General features: G+C 38.9%; 1 protein-coding gene and 1 non-coding gene across 2 annotated transcripts; one reads left to right on the plus strand and one right to left on the minus strand.

The window, feature by feature from the left end:
* The first annotated feature begins 9,952 nt into the window (after positions 1-9,952).
* trnas-gcu (transfer RNA serine (anticodon GCU)) lies at positions 9,953-10,034 on the plus strand. The gene has a single exon. It is a non-coding gene; the product is annotated as a tRNA-Ser (tRNA).
* An 857-nt stretch (positions 10,035-10,891) lies between these two features.
* Positions 10,892-17,517, minus strand: gjb9a (gap junction protein beta 9a). Its single transcript, XM_063909323.1, has 4 exons — positions 17,264-17,517; positions 13,702-13,893; positions 12,378-12,679; positions 10,892-12,267 (listed from the first exon to the last, which is right to left on the minus strand). Exons 2-4 carry the CDS (start codon positions 13,870-13,872, stop codon positions 11,925-11,927), a joined length of 816 nt encoding a protein of 271 aa, XP_063765393.1. The 5' UTR covers positions 13,873-13,893; positions 17,264-17,517; the 3' UTR covers positions 10,892-11,924.
* Between the last annotated feature and the right edge of the window lie 1,991 nt (positions 17,518-19,508).

Raw genomic sequence — 19,508 nt, forward strand, 5'->3', positions numbered from 1 at the left:
CATTCTTTGCGGACTGGTGGTACAGAGCATAGAGCTTGGAGATGAAAATCTCAAAGTGGTTACATCCAGCAACCTCCTTGAGTGAGTCATGGACAGCCAATTCAAGGCGGTGGGCGAGACAGTGGATTGACTGTATGTTGGGGAAATCGCGTTTCAGCCTCGCAATCAGCCCAGTGGTTTTACCGGTGAGGACTGCAGCACCATCTGTGGCGATGCTAATGAGGTTCCGGCCCAAAAACTCGTCATCTAACCCAGCTTGGCGCAAACTCTGTCTCAAACTATTGAAAATGGATTCTGCATTTGTGCCCTGTGTCAGCTCTGCAATGTCCAAAAATACATTGTCCACGTCTCCTTTCCCACTCACGTCACATCTTACATAAATAATGAGATAGGCACGTCCGTGCACTGTGCTCTCATCAATGGTTAGGCTGATTCTTGAATTCATTTCTTTTATGTTTGAAACTAACTTTCTTCTCATTTCCTGCGCAATATGACCAATCATTTCAGCACATGATTTGTCTGATTTGTGCACAGGACCCACTTTTGCCCCATTCAGCTCTTGCAATTTCATTATAGCAGGTAGCTTCTGATAGGCTAGCCTTTCCTTGGCCTCCATATAGGCCGATCTAAAGGACAGTGCCGTTTCTTCTGTCGCTTTGGCATTAATCGCAGTAACTCTGTTGGGTAGAATGTCCTTTTGCTTGGTTTCTGTTATCTCGACTGCCCTTCTGTGCGCGTTGCTATCCCTATGTTTGTATATTTTTTTACGTAACCCGAATTGTGTCTGGCTACTTACATCCCCGTGTATCCATTCCTCAGACAGGTGTGTGCCACTTCCCATTTCCGATAAAAGGGTTTTTGTGTCCCGGCAGACAGAGCATCCCAACTTGCCATCCTTTGTATACAGCCAGGGGTTTCGAGACTTCCACTCTGTCCACTGCTGGCTCGTCCAGATGCTCGGGTGAGAGAGGGCCACGGACGTGGACTCACCGGCAGATAGCTCCATGCTGCCTGCTCGATCCTGCTGCATGCTGCATGCTGACCGTTGGTCCTGCTGCACGCTGACCGTGGGTCCAGCGTTTCCAGTAATGCACGTGGTTGCGGACGCTTGTCCACTGTCATCTGCTGACTGAACAACATCTTGTTCCTCAGAACTTTTGCTTTTTTAAAAAAATCCAAAATGGGAAAGAGTGCCTTGCTGTCGTTTAGCCATTGCTAACGCTGACCACTTGCACTTACACGATCTGACTGAAGACGGAATTATTAAAAAAACACTTTCTCAAACTTCGGCCACACCCACAACATACATTGTATCAAAATGCGCATGGGAAAGAGGCACAACCACACACAAACAGGCCTAGAATTCGTGAGAAATTATGGGGATAGACTGCAGTCGTTGTCATATCTGTTTATTTTATCTTTGATGTAAACACAACACTTCTGATATGCAAATAGTTCCCGTTACACACGATTTCAATATCAATAAAACACATTTTGCCAATATTTTAGAGACCCCCCAACATTTCCCAAATCATGTTTTCGGGGGATCTCGTGTCAGTTTCAGGGGGTCTCGGATCCCCCGAGTCCCCCCGTAGTTCGCACACTGCCTTAGAGCATCTTATTAAATGTTCATCTTATGAAAATTGTTTTAGTTTGGATATGCAATCCTCCATTCTAAAAGTAGGGTCAGGCGAGACGAAAAAAAAAGCAAACGACTGCACTTGACTTAACTGTAAATTTTAGCTCGCTGTCACTTATTCTGCAGCGCACGAAGAATCACTGGACTCACTAGCACCCACTGCCATGAGGCAGGAGAACTGCGTGCCTCACCTAGTCTCTCTTCGCAGCGGTTTTGCTCAGCACAAGAGACACGTTACAGACATACAGTTGACAAAAAACACTGTATATTATATACACCAGCTAAAGTATGGAAATTAGTTAATATAGCCAGAGTGTTTGAACATTTTAATAGCGACATACAGACAGACAGCAGTTACAGTCTCACTGTATAGCATGTCAGCAGGTTGGTGCCTCACCGAGCAGCGGTTCTCAGTGTTTGAACGTGAATATGAAAATTCAGTGATTTTGGATCAACATAATGTAAAACTGGTGAAATTAAAAGGAAAATAGCTTTATAATACAAACAACTGGATAAATATGATCATTACATTTATTTCTTCATTTTACTTTTCATGGTGCCTCACCTGCCTCCCCTCACCGCACGTCACTGACTTCTTTATTGTGTAGAGTGAGTGTGTGTGGAGTGTGAAAGCACAGTATATGTTTAGGAATAGAGGTATCTAATGGTATGCATTTGTGTTATGTAAGTTAATTAGAAAACATTCGAAGTTATTTTTGGAAACTGAATATTTTAATTTTAGTAGTACAACTTTTGTTTATTTGGAGTAATAAATAACCGGGTTTAGTTGCTTTGCATTCAAAAAATGATTGTTGAGTCATATTTGATTAGAAAAACAGATAGATAAACAGTTTAAAAAGTCACAGCGATTTATATACATACTAGGAGGCTGATACCTGACTATTCTTTGAGTTAAATGGAGGCACCCCAAGTAAGTTTGACTCATTTATCAAATAAAGTATAAAAAGTCACAAGGTTTAAGCAGTTTATGCAGGTAATGAGCCAGAGGACTAAATAATACCCATAGTTCTATACATGAAGAGGAGTTCTTTTATACATGGTAAGTTACATGGGACGGGAGCTACACAGGTGATCAGTCAGGCAATAAAAGCCTCCCGTTAACCTGTTTTTGGCCTCTTACATTAGACTGGGTCCTGAGAGGAGGGCCGAGGACCTCCAGAAATTGTGGACTATTTAAACGTGTTATTTTTGTTGATGATTTCAGCCATCAGGCTATTTTGGAGCTACGTTTGTTTGTAGAGGCCAAGCCACCATTTAATGCCCCTGAGGTGTTGCTTTGCTTTGTACAGGTAAAATACCTTGTCTGTTGACTAAAGGTAAGATACGCAAGTTTCCTATTGAAGACTCTGTCTATTTGTTTTTCAATTACTGTTGTCCAAGAAACTCAAATCTGCTTTCCATCGGCATACAAAGGATGACACTGAAACACAATAACTCAGCTCAACTCAGTTTCTGCATGTGTATGCCCATGTCTGCATAGTCAAAAACGTTTTACCCTTCAGGTGGAAGCTGAGGATAACAAACATTGGTTTCCACTTAAATATCATGAGCGCTAATCGGCTCCTACATATTTGTTTTTGCACCATCCTCCGCTCCTTTTGGTTATATGTGCTGCCGTACTGTAGCAAGCATTTGTTTTTGTTTCAGCTCTTAAATGTTGGCACGAGCTCCCCATTGATTTTTAGAAGGGCATAAAGTCTACACATCGCAGAGAGAAAACCCAGCTGTTTCCACTGCACCTTGGTCAATAAAATGGTTTGGCTTTGGTGAAGCTAAGGATTCTTGCTGCTGGTTACCCTCGTGCTTGAATGCACTTCCGTTAAGTCACTTTGGTAAAATCCTCAGGTAGATTAAATGTAAGTCAGGATGTAACGTCCTATTCATGGTAATTTATCACAGTGTCGAATGGGAAAAGATAAGAATAAAAGCTGTGCAAAATGAAATGCCACGGCAACACCATGTAGTGTGATAAAAACAACCTTCTTTATCCTCCCACTGACAAGATGTTGATTCCTTTCTGTATCTTCGCTGACCATTTACACAATATCCATTTTTAAGCTCACATTCTGCATGCAGGCAAACAATGAAGTTTATCTGTGGCCTTAGGTCTTCATCCTTTAGTGATTATTACAGTATTAATGTAACAGAAGTGCAGAAGATCCAAGTGCTCTGCCCATCATTGTCTTTATCTGCCGTTCTCTCTGTTAGGCATCTATTCTTCTTATTGTTGTGTATTTGACTTTGTGGGGGTGTGTGTGTGGGTGGCTGCTGTTTTTTGGTTGTTGTCTATGTGTGTGTCTGTGTGTGTCGGTCTGTGTGTGGGTGCTAGCTGTTTGTATGCACTGCATGTGTGAAGAGAGAAGGACGAAAGGAGCTGCTGAATCTCACCAGAATATATCGCACACGCACACAAAGACACGCATTCAAGAATATAAAGTGGAAGGCATCAGGATTCAAGGTTGTATCTCAGGCTGCACGGTAATAAGAAAACAGAAAATGGAAGCTTATTATCTGGGATTCCTTACCAATGGCAACAACAGCACTCCATCATCATCATCTTTAGTATTTTCCTGCACCTACTTGTGACCTAAAATTGTCAATTTCTTTTGTTGAACATATATAGTCAACAGTAATAGATTGGCTTGTAGTTTCCAGGATGAAAAGGGAAAGTGATGTTTTTTCAAGTCTTTCCTCATGGATGTATGAGAGAACTGGACACAGCGTTGAAAGCAGTCCCTGTTCTTTTAACTGTGCTCATTGACACATAAACCACAAATAGCCTGACTGTATTTACAAAAAGTAGTCGGACTGGGTCAAATGACTATGTGCACTTTCCTCAAGCACCGCCTCCTAAATAAAATAACTGTATTCAGCTTCAAGCACATTGGACAACTGTTAGGACCTAATGATTTTATCACAAGGGCTATTAAAGTGTTTGTTCTGTGATGCTGATTTATAGACATCTCTTTCTCAATGTAAGTCCATGGGAATAAGTCTTTTTAGGCTCAGTGACTACACAAACTGACCCAAATTTGTATTACATTTGGCCACTACGGATATTAGCTTGAAGTACATAGATGCTACATGCTAGCTGGTTGGATGTTAGCTAGTTGCAGACCCGCTGGCAGATATAAATCTGTGGGCGGGCATTTGATTGACCATGGCGGGCCCAATTTAAGAATAATAAGTGGCAGGGGCACATCGGCATATTGATTTACTGATTAATTATAGGCACCACATTCACACACATTACGTTTCTTTGCTTCATAACAGCTGAAATTTAAATATATTCGGCCCTACACGTTCTGTTTTTACATTCATGGCCTCATAACTTTCCTTTTTGCTGTTCAGCAGCAGGTCTCTACCTTCACTGTCACCTCACATCTGACTAGCAAGTGCAGTAAAGCCCACCTCCAGTACTGCAGGATCTGCATACTGATTGGCTAACGCACTTCTGTGTTGGAAACTCTGAAACGATTGGCTTGGAACTTTTTGTGTGTTTAACCCTTTTGTTAACTGGGTTACTGGGTTACAGTTAACAAAAGACTGCATGCCCTTGACTGCCCGCCCTTGGCGCCGGGCCTGGCCAGTTGATCATGTTTTTCTGATTTAAAATTTGTATAAATAAATACAAGTTTTAAGTCGAAGAAAACACAACAATTGGACCGACCTAAGCATTCACTTGAAGTTTTTCTTTGTAGCCAACTAGTGAATATTATTCAAAATGAATTCCAATAGGACTGATAACATCCATCCATAGAGTAGCAATCGTTTTTAATGACTAACATTACATGCTTTCTGCTGCATCTGTAATTAGATATTAGTGGTGCAGTTGACATCATTAACAAAATATTACTTAAAGGTCCCCTATTATGCAAAATGCACTTTTTGATGTCTTCTATACATAAACATGTGTCCCCGGTGTGTAAGGAGACTCAAAGTGTCAGAAAATACAACCTCTCTCTTTTCCTCCTTACCCACATCTCTAAATACGGGGGTACAAACAAACTGATCTAGATTTGCGTCGGTCTTGACGTCATAACCGAAATATCGTCTGGCTTTACATTGAACTCCTGGCAACGTCCCGCCCACCTGACACGTTCCAACCTATCGTCCCCCATATACAGTCCCGAGCTGAATCCCTGAAAACTGAGTGGGACTTTTTAGGACATTTTTTAATTGTTTTTAACTCTTCTTAAAAGACAGGGACAATTTTGTTGCTACAGGTACGTATTTACTCTGAGCAAACACAAATGATGCTCCATAAGGCTCCATTCTGGGTCCTCTTCTTTTTAATATGTACATGGTCCTAATGGCTAAAATTGAGGAAAAACATCACAATTTCCGCTGGGTATTTTTGTCCAATTCAAGCCATGAGTAGGTGCTATAACAAATCAATGATAACGCATTCAATTAAACGAAGATAAAACTAAGATAATTATTTTTGGAAGAATGAATAATCGGTGCTCGGCTTCAATGTTACAAGCTTGTCAGTTCAGGTTTTCAGACAAAAGCCGGTTAGAAAGGTGTATTTCCTCAGCAAAGTGTTTAGAGCAGCTTATATAAACCAAACACTCACTTCCTGTATTCGAAATGAAATAAAGGAAAAGCGTCTTCAGACTGTAATAAGAGAGCCCTGCAGCATGCAAGATATTGGTGAGCTGCTTGTGGGAGATTGCAAGTGATGAAGTTGTCACAAAATAAACAATAAAAGATAAATTAAATCCAGGGACAATTCTTCCAATTGACATCTTTTACATTTCATTCCTCGATTACCACACCACAGAAGCAGCAACCAAAGACAGAAGAGGTGGATTTTAATGTTTGTCAGTCTGGCTTGCCATGAAAACAGTCTCTTTTTCTCCTGTTTTCTCTGTCAAAGCCACCGAAGGGAGAGTAAAAAGACATGTATATAGGCTGGCAGAATGGAATTCAAGCGCTAAGATGAAGAGGAAGAAAAGATCAGGAGGTGCCGATTATATAAGACCATCACAAATATCATGGTAAAGACCTGAGAGGAAGCAGGAGCTATTTTAAACCGTGAGCTCAGAGAAAGCAGCAGTGTGGGCTGATATTTTGGCCATCACAGGAAACTGCTTGTGTATGAGTGTGTGTCAGGCGTGTGTTCCCCTCCCTACAGAAACCTAGCTGATAGCGGACTGGGACTTCGAAGACATATTACATAATGCCGACAGGGGATTATTTATTTTTTACAGTGAAGCACCTCCAAATTTATTCCCTGGTTAAACCACACCAAAAAAAAATCTTGACAGTTGTTTCAGGATTTTGCAGAACAATCTGAATAACCCAGGTTTATAGTTACTCATGCCTTGGGTGAAACAAATGATTAAAAAGAAATCCCCTCTGAAGGATATGTCAGACTGAACCAACTCAGTTGCTGCTATGTATTCTAGATTGATAAGCATCTTTCTGTGATTTAAAATGTGCTCAAAATATATTTTGTATTGTTTATTTATTTTCACTTTAACCCAATATGTGACCTTTTTATAAGATATCATGCTGCATTCATTTTGAGGCCCCTAAGAAGCACTACAAAAAACATTAAACTAAGTAAGAGTATCACAAAATAAACGTTACAAGCCACTAGAGAAAGTGTTTTTGATTTGAGACCCCATTTATATTTGGATTGGGGGCCATGTGTAAATAGCAACCATGAAGCATTAGAGACCGTGTCAGTAGCTATGCTTGGCTGCTAACTGGCTAAACTGCTTTTGTTGAAACTTAACTGTTAGAGATCATTTTCCTGCTTTTTTTTTACCTGCTACAGATGCCATCCACCATCTCAAATGGAGGTAGGCTCATCCCAATTTGCATATACACACAGAACCCAAGATAAATTGCAGTAAGCTTAACAAACAGACACATGAGTCTACATCTTACAGGTGCTATGTGTAGTTCCGAGCCATAGATCGTGGCTCAGTCAAATGAACAGAGAGGGAAATGCTAGATTCAGCTTTTAGCGCATTTACACTTAATGTGGGCTACTCGAGTTCTGACAAGTTGATTTCCGTAAAAATGATCTGCTGATTTACAAACTCCTCTTTCCTAATGTAGGTCAATGGGATCGGTATTTTTCAGCCAAGGTGACGTCAAAAAATGGGGAGGGGGGTTTATATACAGCTCCGGAAAAAATGAAGTGACCACTCCAAATATTTCTTAAATCTTTCTCTCTACATGTCTGGCAGCCATTCCAGTGTCTGTTGCATTCCAACACAGAGAAACGTTCTCAGTAGTTTAGAGAATACAATAATAATTTTAAAAAAAGAATCCTTTAACTCAAAGACATGTCTATAAATAATCAAACAAGAGAGAATGATAATGCTGAAGTGGTGTCTTGTTTTTTTCCTGCGGCTGTATATCTATGATTCTATGGTTATTCTATGATGATATTCTATGATCTATGGTATATTTAATGCTTTTTGTCCTTGCAATCTTTTCTTTTCTGCTTCTGTCAATAAAAATGACCTCTCTACCTTCTTCACCACCTAGACTGTTAATCAAGTAAAGACCTCTCCTCCACCCAACAGTATAATACTCTGCCCTTCCAGGCCCGCAACGCCCTTCTTTCCCTCCAAAGACTGCCAGCCAAACAAAGAAAACCAATGTGAGTTTACGAATGGACTTTTTTACGAATGCTATTTATGTTCATTTTGAAAGATAAGCAATTGTTTTTCTTATTTCTTATGTTAGATACCAATTGATTGTTCCTGTTGTGAGAAAAGGGGAGATATTAAATATTGTGATTGCATGAATCATGTGAGAAAATTGAACAGCTGATTTATGATTATCATTTTAATAATATAGAGACTTGTTTTAAACTCCTTGTAATTTTGTGTACAAAGAAAATCCCCTGTTCACGATCTACCATCCACCTTATTGACTAAAAAAACTGTTCATTTATGATGATCATTGAACCATGCAACCACTAACAATTGCCTTTTCGTTAACAAAGAAGGCCGTTGAGGCCGTGCTAGTTTGCCATTGGCAATATCATATTAATAACATATTTTGGGTCATTTCTTTAATCACATGAAGTTTCAAGTGCTAAGCCCACAGGGTAGCTGTCAGTACATCATAACCTATAAACCAACTATCTGGAACAAAAGGTGTCTGTAGTGTATTTGTATTTAATCAATGCCAATTTCATCAGTAACTTTATATTTTTCCCTTTGCTTATTTATTTCATTTAATTAAAATGATCATTTATTTGTGTGGGCTCTTTCATACAGAGCCTACTGATTTTATCAATTGAATGAAATCTGAGAAATGACTCTCATACATCACAATAAATCAAATGTTGAAAAAAGGTTTGGATTAACTGCTTAATCTCATTTATAACATTGTGTGCTTTACAGCCAAAGTGAAAAACAATCTCTCTTAGTGTGCTCAGTTCTCACACACTTCAGCTGATACGACACACCTCATGATGTCCTCCCCTCTGTCAGCAGAGGTGTCGGGGTCACCTTGACATAAAGCAGTTGTCACCATCCTTTTTTCACAATGGTGAAAAAGGCACACTTTTCAGGCTGAAACACATTCCTGTTCTTGATATTCACATTCCTGTTGCTTGATTTGAAATAAATGCTCCACCATTATGTCACATCAGCTCTCCAATCCTGCTTTATGAAACACCCGGTAGGTGAAGCCAGGTGGATTGCAGGCTGTCTCTTTGTGATGTACATCGCCCTCTGGTGGTCTACCTTACACACTACTATGTTTAAATACAACATTAAAACGAGAAAGGGAATTTAACCAAAAATAATAATAATATAATAATCTCCCAAGCCTGTCATCATGGTCTAAGTGAAAGCTTGGACATATAATTTGATGTTGACCTGCTACTGATGACTTATTTACTGAGTTGGTTGCCTTAATTTGCTTTCTTGTTTTAGGTTTTGGGCAAGGCAGAGTAAATTTACTGCATTTATTGTGAAAATGTATAATGAACTTTATGATCTCCACTACCAATCATTTAAGTGTTTTTTTCAATATCGTTTAGAATAATGAACCTCTCGGTATATACATTTTAGAATCAGTTGTTGTTAACTTTGAGGCTTCAGGAGAGAAAGAAAAACACTTTTATACATTTTGATGGCGATCTCATGATAGAAAGAAAGAATCAAGGTGAGTAACTTAGACCAACTATCAATAGTGTCGGAAAAGAACAAAGCTTTAAATGTGTCTGTAGAACTCTAATATTATTATTTTCGTGTATTCGTTTTTTTTTTAAACACGTGACTTTTGTTGTCTCATATAGAGTGTACATGCGCAGACGAGGTGGCCGAGTGGTTAAGGCGATGGACTGCTAATCCATTGTGCTCTGCACGCGTGGGTTCGAATCCCATCCTCGTCGGATAGTTTTTATTTCCAGATACAGATCTGCCAATATTAATTTGTACTGTAAATATTAAGGTTAAGAAGGACATTTCACTTAACACACTTTAAACTTATTAACAGAGTGTTTTATATGTCTTAAGAGCCACTTACTTTGTGTAGTAAGCAACACAATCCATTTAAGGTAATATGTACTGGCAAATTGGTCAAAAATGCAGAAAGTGCCTAAATGAAATAGGAATTCAAGAACTACTTGGAAGTCAGCAGAGTGGGTTTTGCGGGCTTGTTACATGCTCCGTCCACGTGAACAGCTGTACAAATGCACATTAACAGCACGTGAATTTATGTAGCACGGCTGCTGTTTGTGCAATTTCTTACCTTGATAACTGATTAATAGGTGTTGACAGTGCCTGCTTCTTTTACCGTTCGTCCCTTGAAAATCAATAAAATGTAAACGTTTGATAAAAAACCCCGGAAATGTCTATAGACACAGTGGTTTGTTTAACTTGGAGATTGCGCTCCAATGCTGCCATCTAGTGGTAACAGAACATAACGACACTGCTTCGATCCAATTTTTGATTGATGACCTCAACAAAATAACTGCGTTTATGTGCACAGTATGCTACGCGTTACGCATGGTTGCTCACCATAATTGTAAATTATAGTACTTGGTATAGCTATGATATGCAAAATACCTGCTGTGTTTGCCATATTTCTAGGGTATTAAAATAGATAGGCCACAAATACATACAACTTGAACCTGCTGCTGGATTTCTATCAAGCATTACCCTTCTCTAGTGTGTGTGTGTTACTATTATTAGGAGCAGAATAAAACGTTATATATCTATGAGGAAAACATAATAGAAATAACAAAGGTTTGTCTGACACTGAGATCAATCAGCATTTTTATTAAATATAGAATTTTATGGGTAAAAAAAACCCGAAATCTGTTGACAATTAGCATTTTGAAATTCCAGTTGACTCTTCTCAGAACAGAAGTAGTCTGTTCTGTTCCTGGGGATTTAACCAAAGTACACATGACCTTATCCCATGACATCTTACAGCCAATATGTGTCCAGCAAGGTGGTTAAAAATGTCCTCTTAGCAATATCCAAATCTAGATTTAGACCATCTCCCATGGTGCAAACAGACACATGTTGATGGGTAATTACCCTCTTCATGTGGGGCATCCGTTCCTTTTGGTCCTTTTTTTGTAGAAAAAGTATGATCTCACAGAGTACGGGAGGCAATCTTCTTCTTGCTCACACATTTTATAAAGCTAAGGTACCAAGTGCTGTACATTTACAATATTTACACCATACAATTAAAATGACATTGATATAACGTTGTTGGTTCAAGATAAAAAAAAAATAGATCAACAATGCCCTCAAACACAACACCAGATTCCATTTGTGCTATAAAGCCAGCTCCTGGACGTCTGTCCGCTTATATTCAGCCGTAGGTTGATGGCATGTGGTGGCAGGAGGTAGATGGTTGTCCTCCAACTGGAAGGTTAGTGGTTAAATACCCAACCTCTGCAGTCAACACGTTGATGTGTCCTTAGGCAAGATACTTATCCCCATGTTGCTCCTGATGGCATGGACCAAAGTGTGTGAATGTGGAAAGCTGACTTAGATATGTAAAAGCCCTTGTGCGTTGCAAAGTCGGGGAAAGCGCCATGTAAATGCAGTCCTTTTACCATGTCCAGGTACAAACATGAAATAAAATATCTAAACATAGTATTACCAGTAGTCTTTGTGTTATAACATACAACGGCCAGTGTTGGAAACCTTATAACAGTCATGAATATTTCATGTACAGCCAGGTCACAGGATCTGCCCTTGAGTCAGTCTTTTTCAGGTTACTTTTGGTCCTGAAAACAAACCAATAGTTTATTGACCCCCGAGTCCTAGAGAGTGGTACTAATCCCACCTTCTCTGATCTTCTCCCTTCTGTTTAAACTCATCTGGCTGTCGGACAGAGTTGGATCAGTCTTACGATACTGGGACCGGGGTGGCGCCATGTTGGTGAGCTCGTGCTGCTCAGCGAATAGGAGCCTCTCGTTGTCTTGGCGGATCTTTACTATTTTGGAGATGCGCTTGCCGATGAGATAAAACATCTCGCAGATACACATGAAGATGCACAGTGCGCTGGAGACAACCATGAACAACATGAAGATCTTTTTCTCTGTTGGGCGACTGATGAAGCAGTCCACGGTGTTGGGGCACGGGTCCAGTGAACACTTGGACAACCTAAAACAAAAGAGTAGATACGATTAAAGGCGAAACAGGAAATCAATAGAGTGTCAGTTTGTTCTGTTCATGTTTTTCTGCAATGATGAAAGTAAAGATATGATAATTACTTGGGCAGGTCGTATCCATGGTATATCCGATAAAGGATGTAAAGGAATGCTATGTCAAATCCTGCTTTGAAGACCAGACTCAGCAGGTAGGTCCACCACAGCCCCCCCCTCTTTTTTCCAGGGTTGGCGTACAGGTGAGAGCCGTGGTGCAGCGCAACGTATTTTGCGTCCTTTCCTTCACGGTACTTTACGTGAGCCATCACCATCAGAGACGGGCAGGTGACGAAAATCAGCTGCAGCGCCCACAGACGGATGTGGGAGATGGGGAAGATGTGGTCATAGCAGATGTTGGTGCAGCCAGGCTAGTAAGAAAATCAAAGATTATTGTTTTTTTAAACCTTTTTGCATTTGCTGGTTTTCACTATAATAGGGCTTTTATTTCATACATTACATTACATTTGGCTGACACTTATCCAAAGCAACTCACAATAAGTGCAAAAAGCGTAACACATCATACCACTGCTAATGCAGCTGTCATGAAAGAATGAATTTGAAACCACTGTTACTGACAGAAAATGATAATACCTTTTATACCAGTAAAAAGCTGCAATACATTTAAACCTGCAGCTGTTTTAAGGAGAAAAAGGACAACAAATAAATATAAAGCATTTGGACGTAGATTTCAATAAGAATTACAGACGAAAATAAGGTTACATTTATAAGGTTTACCTTTAATAAATACTGCTAATTGTCTGCCAGTTACATGGTGTTGTATATGCTAAGACCTTAGCCTGTGATCCTCATATATTGACGAGACATGATATCCTTAGATTAGAGTCTGTAGTATTCCAAACATCAATGGATCTTACAGTTCCCATGGTACAACTCAAACATTTCCTTTAAGAGTGGTGCAGTGATGAGTCATTTTTGTAGGCCGATCTGGAAGTTAGTATCAAAATGGCTGCCTCAACCAAAAGCCAATGGGATTTTTCCATTGGAAAAATTGCACAAAAAGGTCTGTGGCAAACAAACATTTATGATGGTTTCTTTCAGCAGGATAATCTTCACATATTAGCACCACTTTTACAAGCTTATTACCAGTTATTAATGTGATAAGCTACGTTATGCTATGAACAAACTACGAAATGGTCACAATGAATAAACAAAAGGCAGACTTGGTACAGCCACAACGGTACAAAGTTAATTTAGGTTTTAATTAAAAAAAGAAAACGAGAGCTCATGTTGATTCCACATTACACCTCAACAGCTTCACAAGGCGTATCTTTATACATCATTAATGAGGTACCTCGTGCTGAAAACACATTACACCAATAAATTAGTATCATTTGAAGGTACAGAAGTGTTGTTCCTGTGTTGATCTCACCTGCCGAGTATTACACACAAAGTCTTTGCTCTCATCGCCCCAAACTCTCTGCGCTGCCACCACGAACACCATCACACGGAACACAAACACCATGGACAGCCAGATCCGCCCAAACGCAGTGGAGTATTTGTTGACTCCACTCAACATACTCTCCAGCCCTGACCAGTTCATCCTTGCTGCTGTACAGTGCACCTGGAACACAGAGGGAGAATGAAAAGAGGGTTATGTTTCCAATAGAGACAGAACATAGCTGAATACCATGTGTGATCAACTTACATATTATGCTTGCTAAACCTAATATTGTTTTGCTATCTTTGGACACATCTTCCCTAAGCTCACAGATGCAAACAGGTTACATGAAGATACAGCAGCTGCACCCAAAACTGACATGTCTGACTCACAACATGAACAAACTTGTTTATCTACCATACAAGCTACCCACATCTGCAAGGAGAGGGAGGTAACATTAGAAACATCTTTATCTGCCTGCAGGGTTTTGCAACAATACATTGCCCTCAACAATAATTCTACAGTTGGATTATAGAATTGTTAATACTATAAGCCCTAGAAAAAGAGTCATACATGCTCAGGACGGGGAAAAATGTCTTTGTTAGTGGGTTTCAGTGTCTCTTGGATATATTAATATGGACCATCTGTTGGTTTCTTTTGTTCCACCTGTTATTACCGACATGTCAATGTCAGCAAGATAGTGTTGCTACCTGTAGCTTGACAACCAAGCACTTTTTGATTTACGCCAAAGGCACATTTTGTAGGCCGAACACTTTTTGAAGTGCTCTTATTGTTAGAGCCAGCAGCCAGTTAGCTTAGTTTAACACAAATACTGTAAGCACAGTGAACCAGGTAGCCTGGCTCAGTCCTGTGTTATGGTCATGTGGTTTTATTGTGGCCTGGAACACTTCCTGTATTCTCCACTGTGTACGTGTCAATTGCTCTTAAAGTATTATCATCTGATTGAAACCTTGACATTTGAATGTTTGTACTTTGGTTTAAAGTAGCTGTCAGCCTTGTTAAAGTCTTTGTGCTAAGATAAGCTAACCGGCAGCTAGCTTAAGCTACGCTTTTACCCTGATGGAGTCGTTAAAATCTGCTAAATCTAAATTACGGCTAGTCATAGACTCAATATAAAGATTGACGACCTAATTTCTAACAAACATCCTTTGTTTAAAAAAAAAAAGATTGCTCCCCATCTGCCGTAATCCTTGTAGCTTTGCTTTTAATGCTAAATCAGATGTTGCTAAGGCACAAATTGCTATGTTTTTACCCTCACATGAGAGTCGTTACAATTTGCTCATCCAATTATTGGCAAACCTTAGACTGTATATAAAGATTTAAGACCCAATTTTTTAAGAAACACATACACCCTTCCTATAAAAAAGGAGTCCACTGCTCACCCTCAAACTCACCCATGTAGCTTTACATTTAATGCTTGATTATATATTGCTCATGCAAAATTGCCAATTATTAACTTGACCAACAGACAAATCAGTGTGAATATGGGATTGTGAGCCTAAAAAAGTTGTGATAAGTCTTTTAAAGTTATTGTTAATATGAATCAGATATTTCTCACACCAAGACATGTTTAAATGTCTGCTGAGGAAAATGCTATTATTGTCAGAGTGAACCTGTGACAAATGAAATTGCTAAAGCTCTTTTCCAGTGTTACATAATACGAAATGATGTCTAAAGTTGTTATATCTTGGTGTCATTTGCGTAAGATAACGACACTTCCGCTAGTAATTGATATTGAAAAAGGCCTTATAATTGTTTCACGTGGCAAACTCAATAGCCTTTGTTATAGCTGCAGTTTTAAATCTTCATTTAAAATCTTCTTAACAATTTAATTCCACAGTAATTTGAAGCCAAGTGTGGCTGCACGTCAGTATACTTTGTTTATTTAAAACCAAAGAGTAATTTTGTATTATATCCTGGGCACTTGTTAGTTCAGCTGTGTGTGTTTTGTGTCAGTACCGCTGCTGCTGCTGAATTAACACTGGGAACAATGTCGTGTGTGCTAATGTAATGAGGTTCATGAAAGAAAACAGCTTAGGGTCATTAGTCCGTATTAATATAACTTCAATCATGAACCCTGTGGTGCGTGTCTTTCCTAGAGCTTATGTTACTTAGATACTGATCTGAGAGTGTTTGTGTGTTTAAAGAATGTCTACTTTTCTCTGCAAACAAAATCTATGTACTCAATCAGGGCTCTGTTTGACAATTAAATGCCATTGTTTCCAAATGCACATGTGGCTTGCATGTTACAGATTCTTCTTCTTTACAATATATTAAAGGAGCCCTTTTCTGCTTTTTGGGGTTTCCCTTTCCTGTAGGATGTTATATAGGTTTTTTTGCATGTAAATGGTCTGCAAAGGCTAAAATCCCTGTTGTTTTTGTGCTCCTGCATTGGACTCCTTTGTTTACGTACAGACCATAGTGACATCACTATGTAACACTCATGCTTCTATTGGCTAGTGCTCCAACCCATTGTACCTGATAGGCTTAGGAATGGGACATCTCTAAGTGGTGGACCAATCACAATTGAACCGGCCAACTAACCAATCAGAGCAGACTTGGCTCTGGTTTCAGACAGAGGGTGAAAAGAGGTGCTGCAGCACAGGCAGTATGAGAAACATAAAGAGCTTTCTGAACATTAAAGAATGGAGACATGTCCCAGTAGAGGAACCAAATACTGATATGAACCTGCAAATGAGCAAAGTAAGGCCCACTTGAAAAAATACAACTTCAGTATTTTCCCACACTCAAGTCCAATCACATTACTGCTCATGAAGAGAAATGATATCTATATGATCGGTAACACCATGGTTAGGCCTGCGTAGTTTCTGAAGCAGTGCAGGATCGTGTTCTGTTTACAACAAGTAAAATATTTAGATTTCCCCAAACAGGAGTGGCTCATCACTCAGGACTTTTCCGTGCTCACACTTTAAAATCTGGATTAACGCCATTCCCACTTAATATTTTATAATACACTGTTGTTTAATTCTTATTTTTTAATGTACCTAGAGACAGTGAGTCAGTGATCAAAAATATCCAATATTGATGAAAAACTGTGCTCAAATAAAAAAACAAGTTAGGATGTTCCTTATATAGTAAACAGAGGAACTGTTTCAATTCAGAAGGGCATTCAATGTACCATTAAAAGACAAAATGAATGTTTTTTTTACTGAAATGGAGACAGCTAATCTAACATGTACATCAGTGTGTGCAGAAATCTTTAAATATAAGAGGGCTACATTCCATAACGCCTCTGCCTGGGTGCTAGGTCTACAGTTTACATGAAAAAAGACATTTTCTTTTTACTGATTGCTCAACATCTGGCTACACTTTGTGTCTTTGAGTCATAGCAAAACGAAACATTCCTGCCATTGCCTTTTCAAACTGGAATTACCAACTTGTGTCATGTTATTTTAGGGTAAACAAGGAACTGTAACTCAGTCTGTGGTCAACTTAAACACTGCTGGCTATTCTTTTGTTTACGGTAACATGTGATACAAAATTAATGAAAATCCAACATAAAGAACCTTACCTAGTGCTGAAATGTGAATACAATCCAAACCCCAATAGGTGGACACCAGCTGGAGAAGAATAATATACAAGAGTTAAGATAAAAAGCTAATAGTTTAGGGAAACTCCAGTTCAAACTATTCCGCTGCTTTTCCTCTCTGCCTGTCTCCTTTGTCGCCCTTCCCTCAGAAATCCTGCCAAACCAGATCCAACAGCTTCTACGTCATCACACACACACACACACACACACACACACACACACACACACACACACACACACACACACACACACACACACACACACACACACACACATGCACACACACACACACACACACACACACACACACACACACACACACACACACACACACACACACACACACACACACACACACACACACACACACACACACACACACACACACACACACACACACACACACAAACTACATGTTCTGTCTTGTCAGGATACAGGAAGACTCCACACCCTTTGAGGCATGTAATCTAACACCTCCTTATAAATAGGTAAAGTAAAAGACTTAAAGTGTGCTTTTTTGAACAAGGGAACAAAACCTCCATCCTTGCCAAGCACGATGTGTGTGTGTGTGTGTGTGTGTGTGTGTGTGTGTGTGTGTGTGTGTGTGTGTGTGTGTGTGTGTGTGTGTGTGTGTGTGTGTGTGTGTGTGTGTGTGAGAGAGAGAGTGTGTAGGAAAAAGAGAGTAGGAAAGGGAGAGAGATGCCACACCCAAGAGGAGGTTAAGGAGGAATGCAAATGTATTTTTCCACTCTGTGATGGTTTCACATGGTAACACAGCAACAGAATTCAATCCAATTTAAATAATTGAGTTAGACAAAGGTTCAGAAACCCCATACAACAATTAAAAATAGAAGTCTGTTTGGGGGTTTTGTGTTACCATTTTGTAATTCAAGATCAACTTTGAGCACTTTCAAAAAACATCTGTGTTGACCTTTTACATTTTTGTGGATTGACTTTGTTGTGTGGCGACAGTAGATGGCAGCACGGGCATGAACATCATTCTGACATTTAAAATGAAGATGGCAGCTTATAATATTACACAGTATATTAAATAAATTATAGCCAGAAAGCTAGAATTTGCATTTATGTCTCCATTTTGAGCACAAAGAATAACACCACTAATATATTAAAGGTGAAGCTACTTGCCCGAATAAACTGATCCTCACCTACTCAGCTCAGAAGACATTCAATATAACTTAACAAAAACATTGCAGTCATTTAAGCCTAAATAAATGTAATTCTTCATGGTTCAAACTGGGTTTCGTGAAAGTTTCTCAATTTGGAATTAAATAAACAAAAGATAAATAAAAAATGAATACAAACAACAAACATAATGAGTAGTTAAAGTAAGAACGTTCAATAAATGGTAGAATGATAAATGAAACAAATATTTATATAAACAAAAGAATATGAATTAGAATTTGCAATAAATAGTTAAAACAGAATAGAATAAAAACATATATTTTTACAGCTTTTTATAAGTAAAATGTCAGATTAAACAAAAAACTACAAATACTTATCAAAACATAAGAAGTTAAAGGAGAAATGTGCAAATTTGGTTTACATTTGTTTTATTGGCACATTATGTTCATAGCTATCTGAACTACTGCACTTTAACCTTAAGAAGGTCTGGTGGGGTTAAAATGTTTCGTGTTGAGCTGAAATAAAACTATAATTAATAACTCAGTGTTAAACAAACCAGTTCTCATGACGCCCCTGATAGAGAGCACCTACAATACCTTGTTTCATATTTTCTGCAAATAATTATAAAATGTTTTTTCCATTTCAATTTCAACAAATGGTTAGAGGGACTACCAAAAAGTAACTCTCCAATATACAGCATTTAGAAATGTGCAGTTCATCTGTTGAGGGTTCACACAGACAGTTTAAGGTAAATCATATTAAAATTCATATTTCCTTGAAAAAAGAAATACTCAATCTATCAGGTCAATGCAAATGAAGGAATATTATGTTGTGTTACAAATCGTTATTTAAAATACTTTAATCATAGATACTGATATTTTAGACTAGACGGGATGTACCCAAAAAGTGAATGTAAGGAGCATTTATGGGTACAAGTTGGGAACCGGCCTACTTTACATATTTCAAGGGTGCTGAATCCAAAAAAAACCGGTACCCGAGCGAAATTTTGAGTTTTTGACCTTCTAATTTGCATATCAAAATGGCCGCCAAACTCCCTATCTTGCTCAGTCGTTGGACCATTTTC

Source organism: Eleginops maclovinus, chromosome 19, assembly GCF_036324505.1.
Source record: "Eleginops maclovinus isolate JMC-PN-2008 ecotype Puerto Natales chromosome 19, JC_Emac_rtc_rv5, whole genome shotgun sequence".
Classification (NCBI taxonomy): Eukaryota; Metazoa; Chordata; class Actinopteri; order Perciformes; family Eleginopidae; genus Eleginops; species Eleginops maclovinus.

Coding starts and splice junctions, on each gene's coding strand:
- gjb9a (XM_063909323.1), bottom strand. CDS start 13,872: ATGAACTGGTCAGGGCTGGAGAGTATGTTGAGTGGAGTCAACAAATAC. Junction 12,680..13,701: donor TTGTGTGTAATACTCGGCAG/GTGAGATCAACA, acceptor TTTTCTTACTAG/CCTGGCTGCACCAACATCTG. Junction 12,268..12,377: donor CATGGATACGACCTGCCCAA/GTAATTATCATA, acceptor CTTTTGTTTTAG/GTTGTCCAAGTGTTCACTGG.